The 21,271-nt window shown below is 50.4% G+C and overlaps 1 protein-coding gene across 1 annotated transcript; it reads left to right on the top strand.

The window, feature by feature from the left end:
* Positions 1-2,681: 2,681 nt before the first annotated feature.
* Positions 2,682-11,675, top strand: CD300LG (CD300 molecule like family member g; the record flags this gene model as incomplete). The annotated part of the gene is made up of 7 exons (XM_082860809.1): positions 2,682-2,724; positions 3,681-4,007; positions 4,680-4,764; positions 5,455-5,567; positions 8,074-8,126; positions 10,974-11,075; positions 11,562-11,675. The coding sequence occupies 7 exons, from the start codon at positions 2,682-2,684 to the stop codon at positions 11,673-11,675; spliced, it is 837 nt and encodes a 278-aa protein (XP_082716935.1).
* Positions 11,676-21,271: the final 9,596 nt, after the last annotated feature.

The raw sequence follows: 21,271 nt of genomic DNA, 5'->3' as shown, positions 1-21,271 counted from the left end.
TTTTTTCCCCAAAGTTTCATGCATCATCTAAGGCAGTGGTTCTCAACCCAGAGTAATTTTGCCTCCCAGGGAAATATTTGACAACATCTAGAGAGACTATTTTTTTTTTTTTGGCGGTACGCGGGCCTCTCACTGTTGTGGTGTCTCCCGTTGCGGAGCACAGGCTCCGGACGCGCAGGCTCAGCGGCCATGGCTCACGGGCCCAGCCGCTCCGTGGCATGTGGGATCTTCCCGGACCGGGGCACGAACCCGTGTCCCCTGCATCGGCAGGCAGACTCCCAACCACTGCACCACCAGGGAAGTCCCTGGAGGATCTATTTCTTACGGAGTCTTCAAACCTCACTCCTGGCTAGGTGTGGGGCTGGCAGGGGTGGAGGAAAAGGACCTCACAATACACATGAAGGCATCAGGGGTGTTGCACAGTACACCCCACACCCTCTTCATAAGAATAAAAATTGGAGTAACGCTTCCTTTACTCTCCCGAAATGGCAATCATCAATAATATGCCTTCTCACATACTCAACTTTTAAAAATCACAATATAATGCCTGAGCTGTAATAGAGGGGGAAAAAAATGGAAGGAAAACGATTTGTAACCAAATAACACATACTCAAAGTGTCGATGCTGAGGCCTCATGACACTAGAAAACACAATAAAGTGTCAGATGCTTGCCCCTGCTTATAACAAATAAGTTAGGATTTAAGAAAGCAAGAAGATCAGAAATTATTCTGTATAAGAACCAAAAAATAAAAGAGCAGAGATATACTGTTAAACACTAGAATAAACATTATTTTCATCTGTGTTTTTAAAACTGTGATCACCGGGACTTTCCTGGTGGTGCAGTGGTTAAGAATCCGCCTGCCAATGCAGGGAACACAGGTTCGAGCCCTCGTCCGGGAAGATCCCACATGCCGTGGAGCAACTAAGCCCATGCGCCACAACTACTGAGCCTGCGCTCTAGAGCCAAAGAGCCACAACTACTGAGCCCATGTGCCACAACTACTGAAGCCCGCGTGCCTGGAGTCTGTGCTCTGCAACAAGAGAAGCCACTGCAAGGAGAAGCCCGTGGGCCACAACGAAGAGTAGCCCCTGCTCGCCACAACTAGAGAAAGCCCGCGCGCAGCAACAAAGACCAAATGCAGCCTAAATTAATTTAAAAAAAAAAACTGTGATTACCTTTTGTAGTCTGAGATGATAACAGAGTTTTCACCCATGTGAACCCCTGTCCCTGCCAATTGAATGCCAGCAGCGGCCCCCAAGCCGCCAACATTGTGAAATTCAAACATATCTCCCACATCACTCACACACACACACACGCACACGCACACGCACACGCACACACACACAATCTCCCCTCCCAGAACCACCGAGTTAATGCTTCAAATATTAGCCCAGCAAGTGGGTAAAAATTCCACCTGTACATATGGAAGTATATGCCAAAATATTAACAGTGGTTTTCTAAGAGAGTAGGAGAATAACAGGAAACGTTACCTTTTTTTTTTTTTTTTAACATATCTGCACCGTGTAAAATTTTGCTTGCAACCGGTGTGACCTTTGCAATCAGAAAAAACAAACAGAACTATTTTGGAAAAACGGTATGTCAGGGCTCCCTCTAGTGTGCGTGTTTGTTCTATTCCTTTCAGGAAGGATTCAGTTCCGCGGTGGGAAGCCGCTAATTAACTTTTTAAAAGGCAAGACACCTCAGCGCGGCTCCCCAGCCTTTGTGCTCGGCCTGCTGGTGGCTCCAGGTACCCGGCTCAGCCCAGCCGGACAGCTTCCCTCACCCTCCGCCTGCACCGCCGCCATGTGGCCCAGGGCGGTACTGCGCCCTCCGGGAGGCGATGGGGAGGAGAAGCAGTGGCGGCTGCCTGTGGACCCCCTAACTTCTGTACCATAGACCACTTGGCAGTCTGGTGAAGCTTATGCGCCACGCCTAAGAATAATGGTCTTTTTAAACATATAAAATACTATACACATGCTTGAAAGAAAACCAATAATAAATGAAGTGGTTATCAAAATATAATTGTGTAATACTGTAATAAATGTGCTTTTTTTTTTTTTTTTTTTTTTTTTTTTTGCGGTACGCGGACCCCTCACTGTTGCGGCCTCTCCCGCCGCGGAGCACAGGCCCCGGACGCGCAGAACCAGCGGCCACGGCTCACGGGCCCAGCCGCTCCCGGACCGGGACACGAACCTGTGTCCCCTAGCATCAGCAGGCGGACTCTCAACCACTGCGCCACCCGGGAAGCCCCTAGTGTCTGTGATTTTTAATTGGTGACAGTCACGGCACTGCGAACACTACTCATCATACAAGGAAAAATAAATATTACGTAAAGTTTAGTGAAAAGTCAAGATGTACTATTTCCCCGCCCAGATTCATGGACTCCTTGAATTCTACACACAGGCCCTCTGCGGTGCGCGGCCGGGGGCATGGTTAAGACCCCCTGAAAGGGCATGGGTTTGGGAGAAGCGCTCGGTGGGTTTTCGGGTGCGGGTCGCTGTGAACCAAGGGTAAGTACTGAAGGGATCAGCAGAGGCGCCTCCCCCGGCTGGGGGAGCCACACGGCCCCTCCCCTCCCTTCCTTCTCTCGATTTTGCCTCTGGAGGAAGTTAAAGTCCCGTGTGGCCCGGAGAGGAACTCCCAGCTCCCGGCGTGCACTCCCGCTTGGCCAGCGCTCACCATGCGGCCCCTCGTCCTGCTGTGGGGCTGCCTCGTGCTCCCAGGTGAGATGGGGGGCGGGGATGGTGAGATGCGGGGCGGGGATGGAGGGATGTGGGGCTTATCCCCAACGTCCTTATTGCTTATTCTTATTGCCCGTTGGGTCTGCAAGAGAGGGACCTACTGAACCTACATTTCCTTGTGGGGGTGACCCAGCCCAGCCGCCTGATCCTTCCAGGCTTCACCCCTCCCCATTCGTCCTCAGCCCTCAGAGGGTGCGGGCATTTGCTGTTTCTGGAACCCAGAGCCAGGTCTTCCCCCAGACCTGTGGGCTCCAGACCCTTCATGTCCAAGTGGCTGTGAGAGTACCTTTACCTCTTTTGTCTTCATTTCCTGACTCTGTGCCAGCCTGGGGACAGACAAGACACCGCTTATTTAATGTTGCCACATTAAACTCAGCAAATATTTCTTGAACCTCTGCTGTACCACTCACAACAGCCCCGAGAGATAAATTATCCTGTTTCATCAATTCACAAGCCTGCTTTTCTTTTTTTTCTTTCTTTCGTTTTTTTAACCTTTTAACATAAAAAATTAGGATGCATCTTATAACTGATGTCAGTTGTTCAAATGACAGTGTTTTTTTCTTAATGTTTTATAAAATTATGGTGGCTCTTACATATGATAGCATCTTAATTCAATGAAATAGGACATTGTCATCATCTATAGGTGAGAAAACTCAGAGGGGTCAAGCAATTTCCCCAGGGTCACACAGCTACTAAGTAGCAGTGCTGGGATTCAAACTCTGGGCTATATGAATCTAGATCTTCCCCATCACCAGCCTTCAATATGCCAGGTATAGGGAAACAGTAACAGTCCTGTCCCAAGATCCCTCAGTGGCAGAGTGGAGTACCAGCTCCTACCAGGGCTGCCCCAAGAAGGGAGTGACTGAGGAAAGCCTTCTGGTCTTGATCCTGGTACTTGAATCAGGGAATTCCAACCTTCATCCCTGCTGTGGTTTCAGGTTATGAAGCCCTGGAGGGCCCGAAGGAGATCAGCGGCTTTGAAGGTGACACCGTGTCCCTGCAGTGCACCTACGGGGAAGAGCTGAAGAAGTACAAGAAATACTGGTGCAGGGAGAGCGGGTTCTTGATCTCCCGCTGCTCTGGGACTGTCTACTCTGGAGAATATGGCCAGGAAGGCAGGGTGTCCGTCCACGACAACCCCCGGCAGCTCAGGTTTGAGGTCACCCTGAGGAACCTCACCCTGAAGGACGTGGGGCAGTACTGGTGTGGGGCCAGAAGAGTTGGCTTCGATAAGACTTTCTCGGTTTCTTTGCTCGTCTTTCCAGGTAACAGATGTCGCTCCTTCCCTGGGAGGGGTTCAGGGTCATGGAGGTGGGGGCTGGAGCACGGCACCGCCCCACAATAAAGGACAGGCTGCAGCTCAAATGGGGGGAGCTGAGAGCCACGCACAGGTTTGGGGTGTTCCTGAGATATGACCTGCTTGCTCCGAATGGCTTCCTCAAGGCCTCTGTTTGAGGTGTAGCTGGGGAAGTTCTGAGAAATTGGTCCTGGGGAGATTAGGGTTCAGGGGTCAAGGGTCAGAGGTCTGGGAATGCTGGGAATCAAGGATCAGGGAAGGTGCTGAGGCATTGCTTTTGGACTTGTAGCTTCTGCTGGTCTCCACCTGACAGTCACCATAGCCAAGCTGGGGAAGACGGGGGCAGAGGTCTCTCCATTCACAGGGACCTCCCCATCCGAGCCTGCAGCAACCTCTCCGTATGCAGGGACCTCTCCTCACCCGGCAACCTCTCCATTTGCAAGGACCTCTTCTCACCCAGCAACCTCTCCATTTGCAAGGACCTCTTCTCACCCAGCAACCTCTCCGTATGCAGGGACCTCTCCGTATGCAGGGACCTCTCCGTATGCAGGGACCTCTCCGTATGCAAGGACCTCTCCGTATGCAGCAACCCTTCCAAATGCAGGGACCTCTCCTCACCCAGCAACCTCTCCTCCTGCAGGGATCTCCCGCCAAGCCACACGGCTAGACTCTACCTCCACAGAGGACACCAGTTTTGTCCCCATCAGAAGCAGCTCCAAGACCAGGTGAGCAGCTCCAACCAAGGCCACCTTTTCAGGCCATCACTGAACCATAAGGTGCCCCTGAGCGAATAGGAATACAATACTCCTTCCTCTGGGAGAACGCAACTTCTTGACGTGGCCACAGACATGCAGAGAGGGCAGATTCAGCCCCCATCCCACCCCCTACCCAGCAGGGCCCTGGAGCAGTAAACGACCTACATTACGGGGGCCAGCAGCCCTTTTGCCTTGGACATGCAGGCCCGCCCAAGGTGAAGGGTCCGCCATGGCCCCAGTCCCCACCTCACTCCCCGCCCGGCTTCAGGGACAGCCACCCCAGTTCAGTAGTTCTTGTTTGTGTACTTTACACTGGGCCCTGTGCTAAGCAGGAAACTGTAGACCAAACAATGCGATGTTTTCTTACCCAACTGGGATCCCAGCCGGAAGGACTGGCTCTTGGGTCTTTATATATAACTGCCCTCCATTGCTGGTGGCCAGGTAACTACTCACAGGTTCAGAGCCAGCTGAAAGTACCTCCTGGGACTGGCGATGGGGGCTGAGGTCCCTTCCATTGGGACCAACAAGATGCTGTGGTCCCTGGTACCCTCTGACCCCCTTGGGAGGGATGAGGGATATGACTGGGACTCAGAATAAGAATGCCCAGTGTGCTGCCGACATCTGATGACAGCCACCAGTCTCCTTCCATCTCGTCCACAGGGTCTCCATCCCGATGACCCGCATGTTGGCCCCAGTCCTGGTGCTGCTGGCCCTTCTGCTGGCCACAGGCCTGGCCACCCTCGGCAGCTACATGCTCCAATGGAGGAAGAAAGGTGAGCAGTGTAGACGGGAGGGGTGAGAGGCCGTCAGCCAGGGGCCTCGCTGAGACCCGCAGTCCCCACCACCGCCCCAGAGAGACCTCGCGGGCCTCAGCGTATGCGTCCGAGACGTGGGCATCAGAAGCCCTGCTCCTCTTTTCTGAGGGACCCGCAGGGCCGTCCACAACAGGCACAAGCAATTCAAATGGGGGAGCAAGAGGCTGGGGGGCTCTCATCTTGCTCTGGTCTGTCCGACCAAGCTCATCAGCCACTTCTCTCCCTGTTGATCCCAGTGAATCCATGTCCAGTCTCTGTAGGTTCTGCTTCTTGTACGAGGACTGATTACAGGGGGAAGTGCAGGCCTGAGCACTTGAACTTGAGCAGGATGTGTGTATGGCCCCGCACCTGCCGCTGGGTCTCTAGAGGTGCTCAGCTCCTTTCAAGACTTGGCTTCAAATTCCAGCTCTGCCACTTTTTAGCTGTGTGACCTTGGGTAAGTCATGTAACTTCCCTGAGCCTCAGCTTCCTCAGATATATGCCCAACAGAAATAGAATAGAAGCCACACGTGTGATTTAAAATTCCCTAATAGTCACATGAGAAAAAGAAGAAACTAGTGAAGTTAATTCTAATGATACACTTTATTTAACATGATATATCCAAAACATTATCATTTCAACATGGAATCAATATAAAGATACTAATGAGGACTTCCCTGGTGGTGCAGTGGTTAAGAATCCGCCTGCCAATGCAGGGGACACGGGTTCGAGCCCTGGTCCAGGAAGATCCCACATGCTGCGGAGCAACTAAGCCCGTGTGCCACAACTACTGAGCCTGCGCTCTAGAACCTGCAAGGCACAACTACTGAGCCCACCTGCCACAACTGCTGAAGCCCACGTGCCTAGAGCCCATGCTCCACAACAAGAGAAGCCACCGCAATGAGAAGCCTGCGCACCACAACCAAGAGTAGCCCCCGCTCGCTGCAACTAGAGAAAGCCCGCGCGCAGCAACGAAGATCCAATGCAGCCAAAAATAAATAAATAAATGAATAAATTTATTTTTTTTAAAAAAGATACTAATGACACACATTCTACGTTCATTTTTTCCAATTGAGTCTTTCAACCCCAGTGTAATTCAGAGTAGTCACCTTTCTGGTGCTCAATGGCCGTGTGTAGCTCCTGTGGTGGATGGCACAGATTAAGAGGGTTTAACCGAAATAACAGTAACGGGAGCTGTCTTGTGCCCGGCACAGTGGTGTGGCTTATGTTCTTTTTATCTCCTTTAATCTCCTCAATACTGTCGAGTTAGGAACTACTTATTCAACACCTACAAATACCCCCAATTTACAGGGCAAGAAACTGAGGCACAGAGTGGTTAAGCAACTTGCCCTGGGTTTGTATAGCTGGAAAGTGGTAGAACCAGGAAGCCAACTTTGTAAATTGGCAGTGTTGTCCCAGCACTGGTGGCCATGGTGGGGAACGCTGGGCTTGCTACGTGACTCCCCTCTGTGTGGCCCCCAGGAAGAAATGTCAGCTTTGCCCACATCCCTAGGCCCCCTCAGAGGAGCCGGGAGGAACACACAGGGTGAGAACGTTCCCATCACAACCTCAGAGCCTCTTCGCACTTTGCCTCTCCAATTGTGGTCCCCAGCTGGCAGCAGCAACATCCCCGGGTAGCCTGTTAGCAACTCAGACTCTCAGGCCCCAACCTCAGCCTACTGAATTAGAATCTGCATTTGAGTAAAATTTCCCAAGGTCCTGTACACACACTGAGATTTAAGAAGCAATGACCTTGGCATACAGGATCACTTCCCTAGCCAGTTTCTGGCCCATGCGAGGGGATTTCCATGTACCAATCTCAAAAGTCCAGGTCATTGCCGAGGTGCTGGGGTTCTCGGGCCAATCTGCTTGCCAGCTCCCTCTGGGAAGCCCCAGGTGCAAGGAACCCAGTCCACGTATGCGGGAACAGCTGCAGACTACTCCCAGCTACTCCTGGCTTCAAGGTGCTCCTTCTGTTGCAGGAAGGGGGACCCCATCCAGGGCCCGAGAGTGGGCTCTTGTCTAACACTCAGAAATGAATTGTCTGAGGAGACACACTTGCTGACACAGCAAGAGACTTTATTGGGAAGGGGCGCCCGGGCAGAGGGCAGGAGGGTAAGGGAACCCAGGAGAACTGCTCTGCCACGTGGCTCGCAGTCTCGGGTTTTATGGGAATGGGGTTAGTTTCCGGGTTGTCTCTGGCCAATCATTCTGACTCAGAGTCCTTTCTGGTGGCCCACGCATCACTCACTCAAGATGGATTCCAGCGAGAAGGATTCTGGGAGGTTGGTAGGACATACGGACTGGAGTCTCCTCTCTCCTTTTGACCTTTCCCGAATTCTTCCAGTTGGTGGTAGCTTGTTAGTTCCGCATTCCTTACCAGGACCTCCTGTTTAAGATACCTCGTGCGAGTGGTTACTAACAGGCCTGGCCAGGGTGGACGGTTTCAGTCAATGGTTCCCTTAACACTTCTGGTCTCTTTCAGCTCAACTGGCCACGGAGACACAGAGGAAGGAGAAGGTCCATCTCTCCCACTTGGTAAGGAAGGAGGCAAAGCCCACGCTCAGATCCCTCTGCGTCCGGCTCCCAGGCCCTGCCTCTCCGGCTCCCTGCCTGGTCCTCCACGGCTGACCTCAAGGCAGGACTTGCGTCCCACATCCAGGGAATCTGTGTGAGCCCCGAGATGAGCCCTTCGGGCTGCCCTCCTCACCCAGACTTCCCACCGGGTGCCAGTGGGGCTCTGCTCCAGGCCCAAGGCCCTCTTCCCATCCCCCCTTTTAGAATCAGAGAACATTGGAGCTGGTTCCACAGGGGGGCTTTGATATCAGCTCGTCCAGCCTTTCTCTAAATTTGGTGCAAAATCCCTTACGCAACACCTTGGGGGGTGTGTGGGCGGCTATTAGAAATACACTGTCCTCGACATCGGTCCCAGCCAGAACCCCTTGGGGTGGGGGCCAGGAACCTGAAATTGAAACGCTGCCCTGGGGGATTCTGATAGCACCAATAGACTCTAGTCTGCTTTTGCAGAAGGGAGAACTGAGGCCCAGAAAGAGAAAGAGTCTTGCCCGAGGTCACACAGCAGGCGGTGGCCCAGATACAGAGCAGGTCCCAGAGCTCTCGACTCCCATCTCTCCTCTTTCCGGAACACCCTTCTCTGAGCTGTCGTTGGCTCTGAGACCAAGGTGGTGTAGCTACCTTGACACTCGGGCTGCGGGTGGTGCTCTGGAGACCGGGGGACAGAAAGAATGGGGGTCCCTGTGCCCATCACCCTGGAGAGAGGACGCTGCCCTGAGTCTACCTGCTGCTGGGCCCCTCCCTGACCCCTGCAGAGAGAGACCCTCTTCCCACACCAGCACTCCTACGGAGAGAGTCACTGCTTAGGAAACCGAAGCTTCATCTGCCTCGCCAACACCCCCGCCCCCAGCCTCTCCTTCCTCAGCTGTTTACTGAGAGGCCTCCACCCTGATTCCCTTAGACACTGGAGCAGGAAAGGGGGGCTGCCATTGCCTTCTTTCCTGGCACCAGCAGGGACAAAACACTCAGGCCCGATCCCCCTAGGGAGGGGCTGCGGTGGGATGGGGTACTGGGCCTTCCTTCACTTAGGGAGCAGCTGTTGTTACCTCAGGAAGCTCAGCAGGACCAAAGGGGTGGACAGGAGTGAGGGAAAGGTCATGGAAACAGATGGAGGGGCTGCCAAGGCCACTGCCAGGGCCCTCCTCCTGGCTCGGTGTCCTGAGGCTAGCCCCTCCCCCAACTCCAGAAGAGGGGCTGGGCTCGGAGGGAGAACCGCCATGCCTTGCTGCCGTTTTTTCTAGTGCCTAGAAGTAGAGGCTCTCGTATAGATCTCATATAGTCAACAACCCAGAAGATGCCTCCACGCTCACTGGAACAGCCCAGGGTCCACTGCGTGGGCAGAGGGACCGTTGAGAGATGCAGACGCCCCCCTGGACAGAGGGTAGTGGTCCTGGCCACAGCCTACATGTGCAGTTTGCTCTCTGTCCCCTGAGGTTCTTTCCTCAAATTCTGTCACCCTTGAGAAGGGGACGCTTCTGCAGCTGTTGGTGGTCAGCGGTCAGCAGTGGCTGGGTTTCGACCAAATCAGAAAGCTGTCAGTATGGGATTCATGGGAAATGGACCTGATGTCAGGAGTTCTCTGGTCCAACCCCGGCTCTGCCATGTCCTCCCCACAGGCAGGGCTGGGACGCACGAGGGCCGTGAGTGACAGCATTTGTGAATTCTCCCTCCCCCTCCCCTATTCCTTCAGGCCCTCATCCCCCCAGTCACATCTCACCTGAGGGATTCTGTTCTGACTCTTACCTTGTCCCCGTAAAACTGAAGGTGTCACCAGAGGTGGCTCAAACATCTACCTCTGCCCCCATGTCCCACACCTAGGGTATTGATAGAAGCAGGGGCCCAGTTAGTAGACAAGGGACACTGCCACAAAGAGAAGTGTGCAGGACGCCCTACCAGGAAGGCAGCATGGTGTAGGAAAGAGTCTGAGACCAAAGAATCATGGAGACAAGGCCCAGCTCCACCACTCACCAGCTGTGTGACATCTGGCAAGTTACATCACCACTCTGAGCCTCGGCTTCCCCATCTCACGGGACTGTGGTGAGGAACGAGTGAGATGAGACCCCTCATAGTTATCCAGAAAATGGGAGCTTCTTTCCTTGGCTTCGGTGCCTATCAGGCCAGGGGTTTGCTGGCCGGGCCACCTCAGGGCAGCTGTGCTGTTAGGAGACATGGCTGGGGGCCTTGGCCAGCTCCAGCCTCTGCTCTGCTCAGCTACTGGGCAAGGGAGCAGGTGACAGAGGGGCCCAGCATTCTGACCTGAGGACCACGGGGGCAGCTGAGCCCAGGCCAGGAGACGGGCTTCCGCACTCGCTCTGGACTACCCACCTCTCTTCCCTGGGCCTCGGTTTTCTCATCTGATCAGGGAAGGATTGCTCAGACCCATGATCCCTAAAGAATTCTTCCTGTGCTGTTTGTTATTTGGTGAATCTTTGAGGTGTCCAACTTTGCTCTCTCTGGGCCTATTACAAAGAACCTGCAGCCTGCATGTTCTTCCTTCTTCAAGGATAGAAATAATCATCATGGAAACAAATTAATCATTCCAGGAGTTCCCAGTTGTTGAGTGATAAAAATATTATCAGAAATATTTATTATAACCCAAAGGGAAAACTTTCTATCCCCATTTTATAGCTTGGGAAGCTGGGCCTCAGAGAAGTTGGGTGGCTCACCTGAGGTCACACAGAGACATAGTGAATGGGCCGCACGGACTCTGACTCTGCAAAATCCACCCCCTGCCTTTCCCTCCTCCTGCTCTGGCTTGCGGACCATCCCTGCTGCCAAGAACAGGCCGTTCTGACTGAGTCTGTGTTTCAGCCACTGGGGAACAGCGGGGTCCCAGAGTATGCTGTGATCGACCTTGCAGGGCCCACTGGGCCTCCTGCCAGCCCCAATGTGGAGATCCGGTGCCTGAGCCAGGTGTGGACAGAGGGCTCTGGGGGTCTGGAGCGACCTAGCCTGGCTCCACTCAGACAATGCAAGGAAGTGGGGGAGGTCTCTGCCCTCAGCGTCCACCTACCTTCCGCATCACAGCCAGAGCTTAGACCATGTCACCCAGGAAGCCAGGGCTCCTGACCTCACATCCTCATTTCTTGTGATCCAGAAAATTCTTGAATAGCGTGGTGAGAATGACAGCTTAAAGAGTTCTGAGCTGGCAGGATCCCCACGTCTGCAGCCACAACTGGGCCCGAGGCCATGAGGTTGATCTCCCAGGGAGTGGGGCCTGGTGTGTGCGGGGGGAATGAATCAAAGCCTGGGGGTTCTGGGAAAAAGGAGTGGTTAGTCCTGTGACCCCCAGACGGACAGGCCCAGAATGTGCAGAAAAGGCTGGGCTGGACCCAGCAGCTACCTGGAGACCCCCCCAAGCCGGGCTCTGCTTTTCAACCCCTACTGTTGTCTTTACAGACTTCAAAGGAAGACGAAGCCTCGTGGCAGACCCCTGAGGGAGACATGACCCCAGGCCCTCCCCTCCCCGTGTCTGGGGACGAGCCAGACTTTTCTAAGTTCATCTCAGTCTAGCCGCCTGACGCCCTCCGTGAATCTCTGGAAGGGCTAAATTTGCGCTGACTCGGATAAGTTTTCTGCTACGGCTTCAGAGTCCTCCTGCCAGAGTCCAGCGCTCTCCTCCACCCTCCCCAAGCTTTCCTTCTGCATGCCCCAGCTGACCCGGAACGCTTCGTCAGCGCTGGAGCCTGGAGCGGTGGCTTCACGGTTCCAGCTGGAGACGGGGACCTCCCCAAGATGGTCACATTCCTGGGCAAAGCGTGCAGCCGCTGGACCCTCAAGGGGCCAGGCAGGGCTCAGGGGGTCTGGTCCGAGTTTGTATCTGCTACAGGAGCTCCCCTGGGCCTGGGTGCCGAGCCACAGGCCGCTCCTAACTCCCCCTCCAGACCCCGCCTTCTCTTCCCTTCCTTCCATCCTCAGACGCAAGGTCAAGTTCTCCTACATAAGCTGGTGAGGAGGAGGGAGACTGCTGGGTTAGATGGGATTCTGATTTCTCAAAGCCGGGCTGTGAACCTCCTGCATCCCAGTCCTTCAGGAAGCTGGTTAAAAAGATAATTCCTGGGTCCCATCAAGAACTACTAAAACGGAACTTCCCTGGTGGTGCAGTGGTTAAGAATCTGCCTGCCAGCACAGGGGACACAGGTTAGATCCCTGGTCCGGGAAGATCCCGCATGCCGTGGACCAACTAAGCCCGTACGCCACAACTACTGAAGCCCATGCACGTAGAGCCCGTGCTCCGCAACAAGAGAAGCCACCGCGATGAGAAGCCCATGCACCGCACCGAAGGGTAGACCCCACTCGCCGCAACTAGAGAAAGCCCGCGCGCAGCAACGAAGCCAAAAGTAATTAAAAAAAAAAAAAAGAACTACGAAAACCATCTCTGAGGCTGGGCCGGGGACTCTGCATTTCTAAAAAGTGCACTGGTGATTCTAACTCTTGAGTTTGAGCACCGGTGGGCTGGTTGAGCTCTCAGGCCCCTCCAGTTTAGAGAGTCTACATTTGGTGTGTGGAGTCTCCCCCCTGCCCCCTATAGGGCCTGCTCTGCCCATGACACCATGACCCAGCTGGGGGCTTTCCTGGACCTGCCCGAGTCCAGTCCCAGGTCAAGTGCACATTGGAAGGGGTGAGCCCAGGACTGGCGGGGAGCGGTTGTCTTTCTGATCTCCCTACCTAGCCACGCATTCCAGGCTTTGGAAGGAGGATGGAAAAAAGCACGGCTCCTTCCTCGTCAAGAAATGGTTGAGGGCTTCCCTGGTGGCGCAGTGGTTGGGAGTCCGCCTGCTGATGCAGGGGACGCGGGTTCCTGCCCCGGTCCGGGAAGATCCCACATGCCGCGGAGCGGCTGGGCCCGTGAGCCATGGCCGCTGAGCCTGCGCGTCCGGAGCCTGTGCTCCGCAACGGGAGAGGCCACAGCAGTGAGAGGCCCGCGTACCGCAAAAAAAAAAAAAAAGAAAAAGAAAAAGAAAGGGTTGACTACCTGTGGGTTCTGAGAGCTGGGGAGGGGGTAGGAAAACACAGGGTGCAGGTGGAGGTAGGTATCTAAAAGGGAGGAGGGAGGGGACAGGGCAGGACCCTAAGGGGAACCTGACGGTGACCTGGAGTTTGGTCCCCTGGAGTGGGCAGAGGGAAGGTAGAATAAAAGAACGACTGGGTTTTTGAAAAATGAACCGGGGGCTGCTCACTATACAAACCTAGAAAGATGGGGGGAGAAAAGGGAGAAAACATATCACGCATCATCTCGCCGCTACGCGAAGACGAAATCACTGCGATTTGTTGTATTTTTTCCAGTCCTTTTCCTCCACATCACTTGCTGATGTGCTTCTACAAATTATTTTGTACCTATAACTTTATATCCTGCTTTTCCCACTTAATTATTATATCATAAGCATGTTTTTGCATAATGTTTTTACAAACCTTTTATAAATTAAAGGTTGACCAGCAGCATAATATTTCAGATTGGTATGCTTCAGTTTATTTCAGTTCTCTCTCACTAGATATTTAATTTGTTTCTATTTCTGTTATAAATAACAGCATGGTGAATCTAGGCACACAGCTTTGCCCACATCTGGAGATTTCTTTCAGAAGGATGTGCATATGTGGAAGTGTCAGAGGGTGTGAACGGTTCTGAAGTTACTGATACCCATTGCTAAACAGCTTTGAGAAATGGCAGTACCAGTTTCACCCCCACCAGGGCCTAGCAGTCAGCATTTCTCAAAGTCCTCACCAGCCTCTGCACCCATCCCAGTGGGTGTGGAAGGAGAAACCACCCGTAAGGCCTAAGGAATGAGGGCCTAGGGGGCTGGGCAAGGTGGAGCCGGTCTGAAGATGCAAGGGAAACTCACCAGAAGGTGGCAGCCAGTTCCCCCGGTGGGGGGGGGGGGGGTGAAGTAGTGAGCACTTTTCACCTTCTCTGAGTGGAAAGGGAGACCCGAGTCTGAGCTCTAGGGACTCTGCCCAGGATCTGGGCACAGTGAGTGCCCAGATGTTGGGAGAAGTAGGAATTAGCAAGTTTCAGGTGGTCTCAGCTCCAAAGCAGGCTTCGCCCATGAGAAATCCCTCAGCTGGAGGCTGGTGAGAACAGGGGCTTCTCAGAAGGGAAAGAAACTTCCTGTCCTCTCAGCCTGTCACCTACAGCAGCCAGAGCTTTTGGGGGACCAGGAATGCTCAGCTGGGTCATCCCAGTCCCACCCCTTGCCTGATTTCAGACCATGTGTCTGCTAAAGAGTTCTATGTCTTTTGTGAAGCAGAGCTCTCTCCAAGGCAGCCTAGGATTGGCATCCACTGGATTCCAAGTTTCCGTGGATTTATTAGATACGCAAGCATCCTTCATAGACCCTGGCACACTGTCCTAGCTCCCAGTGCTGCCACAGTGCTGGCCCAGCGCCACCCTCCTGGGCAGGGGAAGAAGTCTACTCCCTCGCCAGCTGCCACTCTGCAGTCCCCCATCTTGATACACCTTGGCTTTGTATTTGTACACCCACATCTTCAGCTCTGTGATCTCGTGTACCTATGAGAGGCCCTTGAACAAAAGAATTGCAATAAGCCGCTGCTCGCCCATCCCAAGAGCACGGGTTTCCAGCCTGGGGACTTGCTGAGAGGTAAAAACTAGGGGAACATCAGCATTGCTAAAGTTCTGTTTTGCCAAATTGGGATATTAGCTATAATAAACTACCCTCTATCCTCCCATTAGTTCCTTTTAAAGAAATATTTTAACACCAAAGAGAGTGTCGATGGGAAAATGAATGTTTAAGATAGTCCTTCCCTAATCGACCCCTAGACAAAGAATTGGATGTTATGATCCTAATCCACTGAGGCCTATTGAAGAGAGATTTTCTACAATCTTTTGGTTACAAAAGGGGAAGAGTGGGGAAGGGATAAATTAGGAGTTTGGGATTAACAGATATGCACTACTACATAGAAAAGAGATAAACAACAAGGACCTACCATATAGCACAAGGAACTATATTTAGTATCTTGAAATAACCTAGAATGGAAAAGAAACTGAAAAAGAATATATGTGTGTGTGTGTGTGTGTGTGTGTGTGTGTGTGTTTCATAGAGACCCTTTACCAGGTTGAGAAATTTCCCTTCTAGTCCTAGTTTACTGAGGTTTTTTAAATCAGAAATTGATGTTGAGTTTATCAATGATTTTTCAACAACTATTGAGATGATTATATGTTTTTTCTTTTTTAGTCTGCAAATATGACTCTATTCTTTGATTTTCTAACATTAAGCCAACCTGGGATTAATTTGACTTGGTCAGTACTGGTATGTAGTTTTCTTTTCTTGTTAAGTTCTCTGCCTGGTTTTGGTACCAGGGTAAGCTGAGAAGTGATCCCTCCTCTTCAATTTTCTGGAAGAGTTTGTGTAGAATTGGTAATATTTCTTTTTCATGTGTTTGGTAGACTTCGTCAGTGAAGGCATCTGGGCCTAGAATTTTCTTTGTAGGAAGGTACAAACTAGACATTATTGTTAATTGCTATTGTACACAGACAATGTTTACTTAGATTCTTACATTTCAGATTTTCTTTTTAAAAAGTCATGTTAGTGGTAAAGTCTGTCAGTTTTTATCTGAAAAGCTCTACTTCATAAAAATTCTTGAAAGAGTTTTGCTGGGTATACAATTCTAGGTTTACAGCCATTCTCTCTCAGCATTTTGGAAATATTATTATTTTGTCTTTTAGCTATAAGTGTTGTTGTTGAGAAGTCTGCTGTCAGACTGAGTGATGTGATCGTTTTTCTCAGACTGCTTTCTACTTGTACTGGTGTTCTGCAGTTTTACTCCTGACCATGAGTAAATTTTTCTTGTTTGGTGTAAATCCTTACATCTGTGGATTCATGCCTTTCATCATTTCTGGAAAATTCTCTTCAAATATTTATCTATACTCCATTCTTTTTAATGTCTCCATTGACCAGGATAAAATTTTTTTAGACCTTACCTTTATAACTGCCATATCTCTTACCCTCTCTTTCATATTTCCCTTCTCCCTATCTCTGTTCTTCATTCTATATAATTTCTTCAGCTCTATCTTCTAGTTTAGTACTTCTTAAACTTGAAAATGCCTATTAATTACCAAGGAATCTTGTTAAACTGCAAATCTGATGCAGTAGTTCTGGATGGGGCCTGAGAGCTGCATTTCTAACAAGCTCCCAGGCTGATGATGCTGCGAATCCAAGGGCCATACTTAGGGGAGCAACTTTCTGGTTCATTCATCTCTTTTCAGTTGTGTTTGATTTGCTGTTAACCCCCTCCAATTCGTTTTTGTTTTAATCATTGTATTTTTATTTCTACAAGTTCTGGGTGGTTCTCCTTCAAAACTAACTGTTCATTCTAATGTCTTCTTGCTTGTTAATTTTTGTAATGTCATCTTTTATTTCATTAAACATTTACACGCACATGGTTAGTTTACATGTTGTGCCTAATATCAGAAGTCCTTGGACATATAAATATGTTGTTGTTTATGTGGACTATTGCTCATGGTGGTCTGTTTCTCTGAATTTTGTGATCTCTTGTAGTAAGCTCATGTTTGGATGAATCTATGGAAAATCTGGGGGCTGAAATTGAGGATACCTTCCTCCAGAAACGAGTTGCATTTGCTTCTGTCAGGACGGGTCCAGGATAAAGATACCGACTTGGAACCAGGTCCCTAACTTACCAGAATCTCAGGTTATCTTACCTTGACCCTGGCTTTATGTTTAACTTACCAACTAAGATGCTAATATTGGCATTTTCCTTTAGGACAACTCCACCTTTCCTGTCCACTCACCATGCCTAAGAGGGCTGTTTTCTTTTGTTTTGTGACCTCTTTGAGATTTCCCTTCCCACAAGCCCAGCAATGCAATAAAAAAAAATGTTTCACATAGGATCTCATTGTTTAAGAGCACAAGGTACCTTGTTCACTCTGTCTGCACTAAAACCCTGACTCCCATTTTCCAGGCACCATGTAAGGCCCTTAGATTTTTATGTAACTCTAGGGAAGGGAAGAAGCCTTCCAAAACAGGATTGAGATATCATTTCTTTCCACTCTGGTGAGCAGGCACTCAGGGAAAGATTTTATTCAAGTTAGATAATGGGGTGTTTCTTATACCGGCATGTGACAAAATAAAATTCACAGTCACCACATCAGAATAAAGGGTAATCCTTAAAATTAGATATATTCAGCTTAATTATAAACTATCCTCTTGTACTTAATTTTCTCACTTGATACAGATGAAATGGTTCCACAGACCAACACTTGGGTACCAGTACTACACAGTATAAAGGCAGGTTTATGAGAAACTCCAGAGAGAGGAAGATCTGTTTCTGGAAGGAAAACCAAGCCCTGAAAAAAATGGGTGGAAACAGTCTTAAACACTTAGATAATTTCTGAAATTGTCAGGCACTGTGCCAAGACTTACAAACATGAAATAAGAGAGGATACAAATAGAAACATCCGGATGCTGCACTTTCTCCTCCTTAGGTGGGGACGGTGGTCAGAGGTGCACACTCATGCCTCACACCTGGCACATCTGGTTCCCACAGTGCACTGTGGCTCCAGCATGGCCTTTTTCGAGGATATTTGGCTGCTCCCATGAGCTGGACTCCCACCAACTGAAAGATGTCCTTGGTTAAGTGAGTTCAATGAATTCTCTTAACCGTCAGCTCCATCTTCTGGCAACTCTCCATACACTCTTCCTCAGGCTCAGTCTCACTTCCCAATAGCTTTTCTCCTTAATTCCTTAGTCTAAAATAATTTTCTAACTCACTCATGCCAAGAGTCCTGAAAATGTCTATCAATCTGTTATTCAGAACGATTACAGTCACTATTGAAATTAACAAGTGGATCGAACCATCCCTCTAGTTGACGGGACCTCTCCCAGGTGTGGGGCTGTAGCTGGGAGTGTTTGTGTGTGTGTGTTTAAAGTTTGTCTCATTTGGGCCAAATTTACCTTTATCCTTTTGTGTTGTCCCAGAAAGCTCATGCTTTAAGTTCTTTCTAGATCCTTCATCATGAATTTATGCTGACATTTGACTAAGCTAGTGGTGATACAGGGAATGAAGCCTCTGTTCCTAACGGGTTTCAGGGTTCAACACTTACACACACAGGGTCCACTTCCTCCATGTAAAATGGCATGACACTGCATCTTATAAAGCCCTTTCCTGTTCAGAAATTCAGAGGTCGTTGCCCAACTCAGAACTTTTTAAGGGAAGAAAATGTCAACATGTCAGTGGATAGTATTCATTTGTTCGAAGAAATGGTTTTTGGTTGATATAATTGTACTAAGCCTTGTGCCAAAGGACAAGAAAGCTTGGCCTCTGCCCTCTAGGAACTCCTGGTTATGGAGGGCGGGGAAGCCACATAAACAATGACCACAGTGTCCCGAGGGGGCCCATGGGGTTCTTGGAGAGTCACATGGAAAGTGAACAGCAGGCACGTGCGACTGTGGATTTGGGTTTTGGAAAATCTCTAAGCAGCCCATCCAGGTGGAGATATGTCTCATGAGCAGTTGAAAATAGGGTTTGGGAGTCTTCGTGTGTACAAGGTAACAGACGCTGTGCACCCACTGGCCCAGGAGTCCGTGTAGCAGAGAAGAAACAAGAGCTAAAGGCAGCATAACATTTCAGAGGTTGGCTTATTATATTCTTGTTTCCTCCCAGTCTTGTGTCCCTCTTTAGAGAACACAGCTTTATTTTCTGCATTAAGTACAGTATATGAGGACACACCTTAGCCCCCCAGTAGGCAAAGAAAGGGGCAGTATTCTAATCTGGAAAGTCTGAGTATCTTAAGTCTGGCCCTAAGCCAAGGTAGCACGACAGACTAAGGGGAGGTGGGGGGATGCTCCCTTCCTAACTTGGAAATTTGTAAACGGAAGGTAGTGGGAAATTAGGTGATCTGTGCCTTAAGCAAAAACCCCACGACCACCACCTCCCCTCACACATGTGCACACACACTCATAGGCAGGATTCTAGAGTAGAAAAAGAAATTCAATATCAAAAATATTACCAAAATACCAATTCCTTTTCAGTGTGCAACAAGCATTTATTCATCCACTTAGCAAGCATCCCCGTATGTTTGAGAATTCGTTCCGGCATCAGCACCTCTTGGAAGTGCTTTCTGATGCTCCCACGGACTGACTGAGGAGCCATTTCTTGGTGCTGCCGCAACAGCTTCTCATTACAGAGTCCTGATCAGGACCCTCTTCCTATCTGCTCCCGTAAACTCTGGGCCTCTGGATGTAGGGACCCCGCCTTGTTCAAAGGTGATAATTGTTGATAATAGATAAAAGTAGATAATTGTTGAATGAATACAGTAGTGCCCACTTATCGGCGCTTTCAGTTACCCATGGGCAACGGCTGTCCAAAAATATTAAATGGAAAACTTCAGAAATAAACAACTTATAAGTTTCAAATTGCGTGCCTTTTTTTTTTTTTTTTTTTTTTTTTTTTTGCGGTACGCGGGCCTCTCACTGTTGTGGCCTCTCCCGTTGCGGGGCACAGGCTCCGGACGCGCAGGCTCAGTGGCCATGGCTCACAGGCCCAGCCGCTCCACGGCATGTGGTATCTTCCCGGACCTGGGCACGAACCTGTGTCCCCGGCATCGGCAGGCGGACTCTCAACCACTGAGCCACCAGGGAAGCCCCCGTGCCATTTTTTAAAAAAAATAAATTTATTTAATTTTGGCTGAATTGGGTCTTCATTGCTGTGCCCGTGCTTTCTTTAGTTGCGGCGAACGGGGCTACTCTTTGTGGCGGTGCACGGGCTCTAGGCACACGGGCTTCAGTAGTTGTGGCACACGGGCTTAGTTGCTCTGCAGCATGTGGGAACTTCCCGGACCAGGGCTCGAACCCGTGTCCCCTGCATCGGTAGGCAGATTCTTAACCGCTGCGCCACCAGGGAAGTCCCCAGATTGTGTGCCATTTTGAGTAGAGTGATGAAACCTCTCACTGTCCCACTCTGTCTTGCCCAGGACACGCATCATTGCTTTGTCCAGCGTATTTCACCTGATAGTCACTTAGTAGCCCTCTAAGTTAGATCGACTGTCTTGCTACCACAGCGCTTTGCGTTCAAGTAACTTTTATTTTACTCAAAATCGCCCCAAAGCACCAGAGAAGTGATGCTGGCAATTCGGATCTGCCACAGAGAAGCCGTAACGTGCTTCCTTTAAGGGAAAAGGTGAAAGTGCTCAACTTCAAAAGGAAAGAAAGGGAATTCCCTGGTGGTCCAATGGTTAGAACTCCGAGCTTTCGCTGCTGAGGGCCCCGTTCCATCCCTGGTCAGGGAACTAAGATCCCACAAGCCACACGGCCAAAAAACAAAAAACAAAAAACAAAAAAAAAAAAAAAAAAGGAAAGAAAAACATCAAACGGTCTAAGAACAAATCTATCCAGGAGACTGTGAAGAAGGAAAAACATGTGCTAGCTTTGCTGTCACACTTCAAACTGCAAAAGTTACAGCCACAGGGACTTCCCTGGTGGTGCAGTGGTTGAGAATCCGCCTGCCAGTGCAGGGGACACGGGTTCGAGCTCTGGTCTGATCCCACATGCCGCGGAGCAACTAAGCCAGTGCGCCACGACTACTGAGCCTGTTCTCTAGAGCCTGAGAGCCACAACTACTGAGCCCGCATGCCACAACTACTGAGGCCCTCGCTCCTGGAGCTGGTGCTCCGCAACAAGAGAAGCCACGACAATGAGAAGCCCACGCGCCGCAATGAACAGTAACCCCTGCTCACCACAACTAGAGAAAGCCCGTGAGCAGCAACGAAGACCCAATGCAGCCAAAAATATAAATAAATTTATTTTAAAAATAATAAATAAAAAAAGAGAGTAATTGGAAACTTTCCTTACTAGATAGTAAAACAGAAGTTTCTAAAGAATTAAAACTCTGATCATGGCAATTAGGCTAGATACACAGATCAATGGAACAAGCTAGACGGCCCTCCTTACCAGCTGGCATGGCCTGCACTTGTCTCTCCCAGAACTCTGTGGTCCCCACCAAACCCAGCCCAGAGGAAGCCGGGCCAGCGAGCTTGTCTAAAGGTGATGCTCTCGACCCCCTGGGTCTCTTGAGGAGCTGAATCTGGGGATGGCAAGGGAGCCCACGTGATCCCTCGTGGTTCCCTTTCTTAGCCCATG

Source organism: Leucopleurus acutus, assembly GCF_964270905.1.
Source record: "Leucopleurus acutus genome assembly, chromosome: 19".
NCBI lineage: Eukaryota > Metazoa > Chordata > Mammalia > Artiodactyla > Delphinidae > Leucopleurus > Leucopleurus acutus.
The sequence above is the reverse complement of the archived record's forward strand: the minus strand, read 5'-3'. Positions and strand labels throughout refer to the sequence as shown.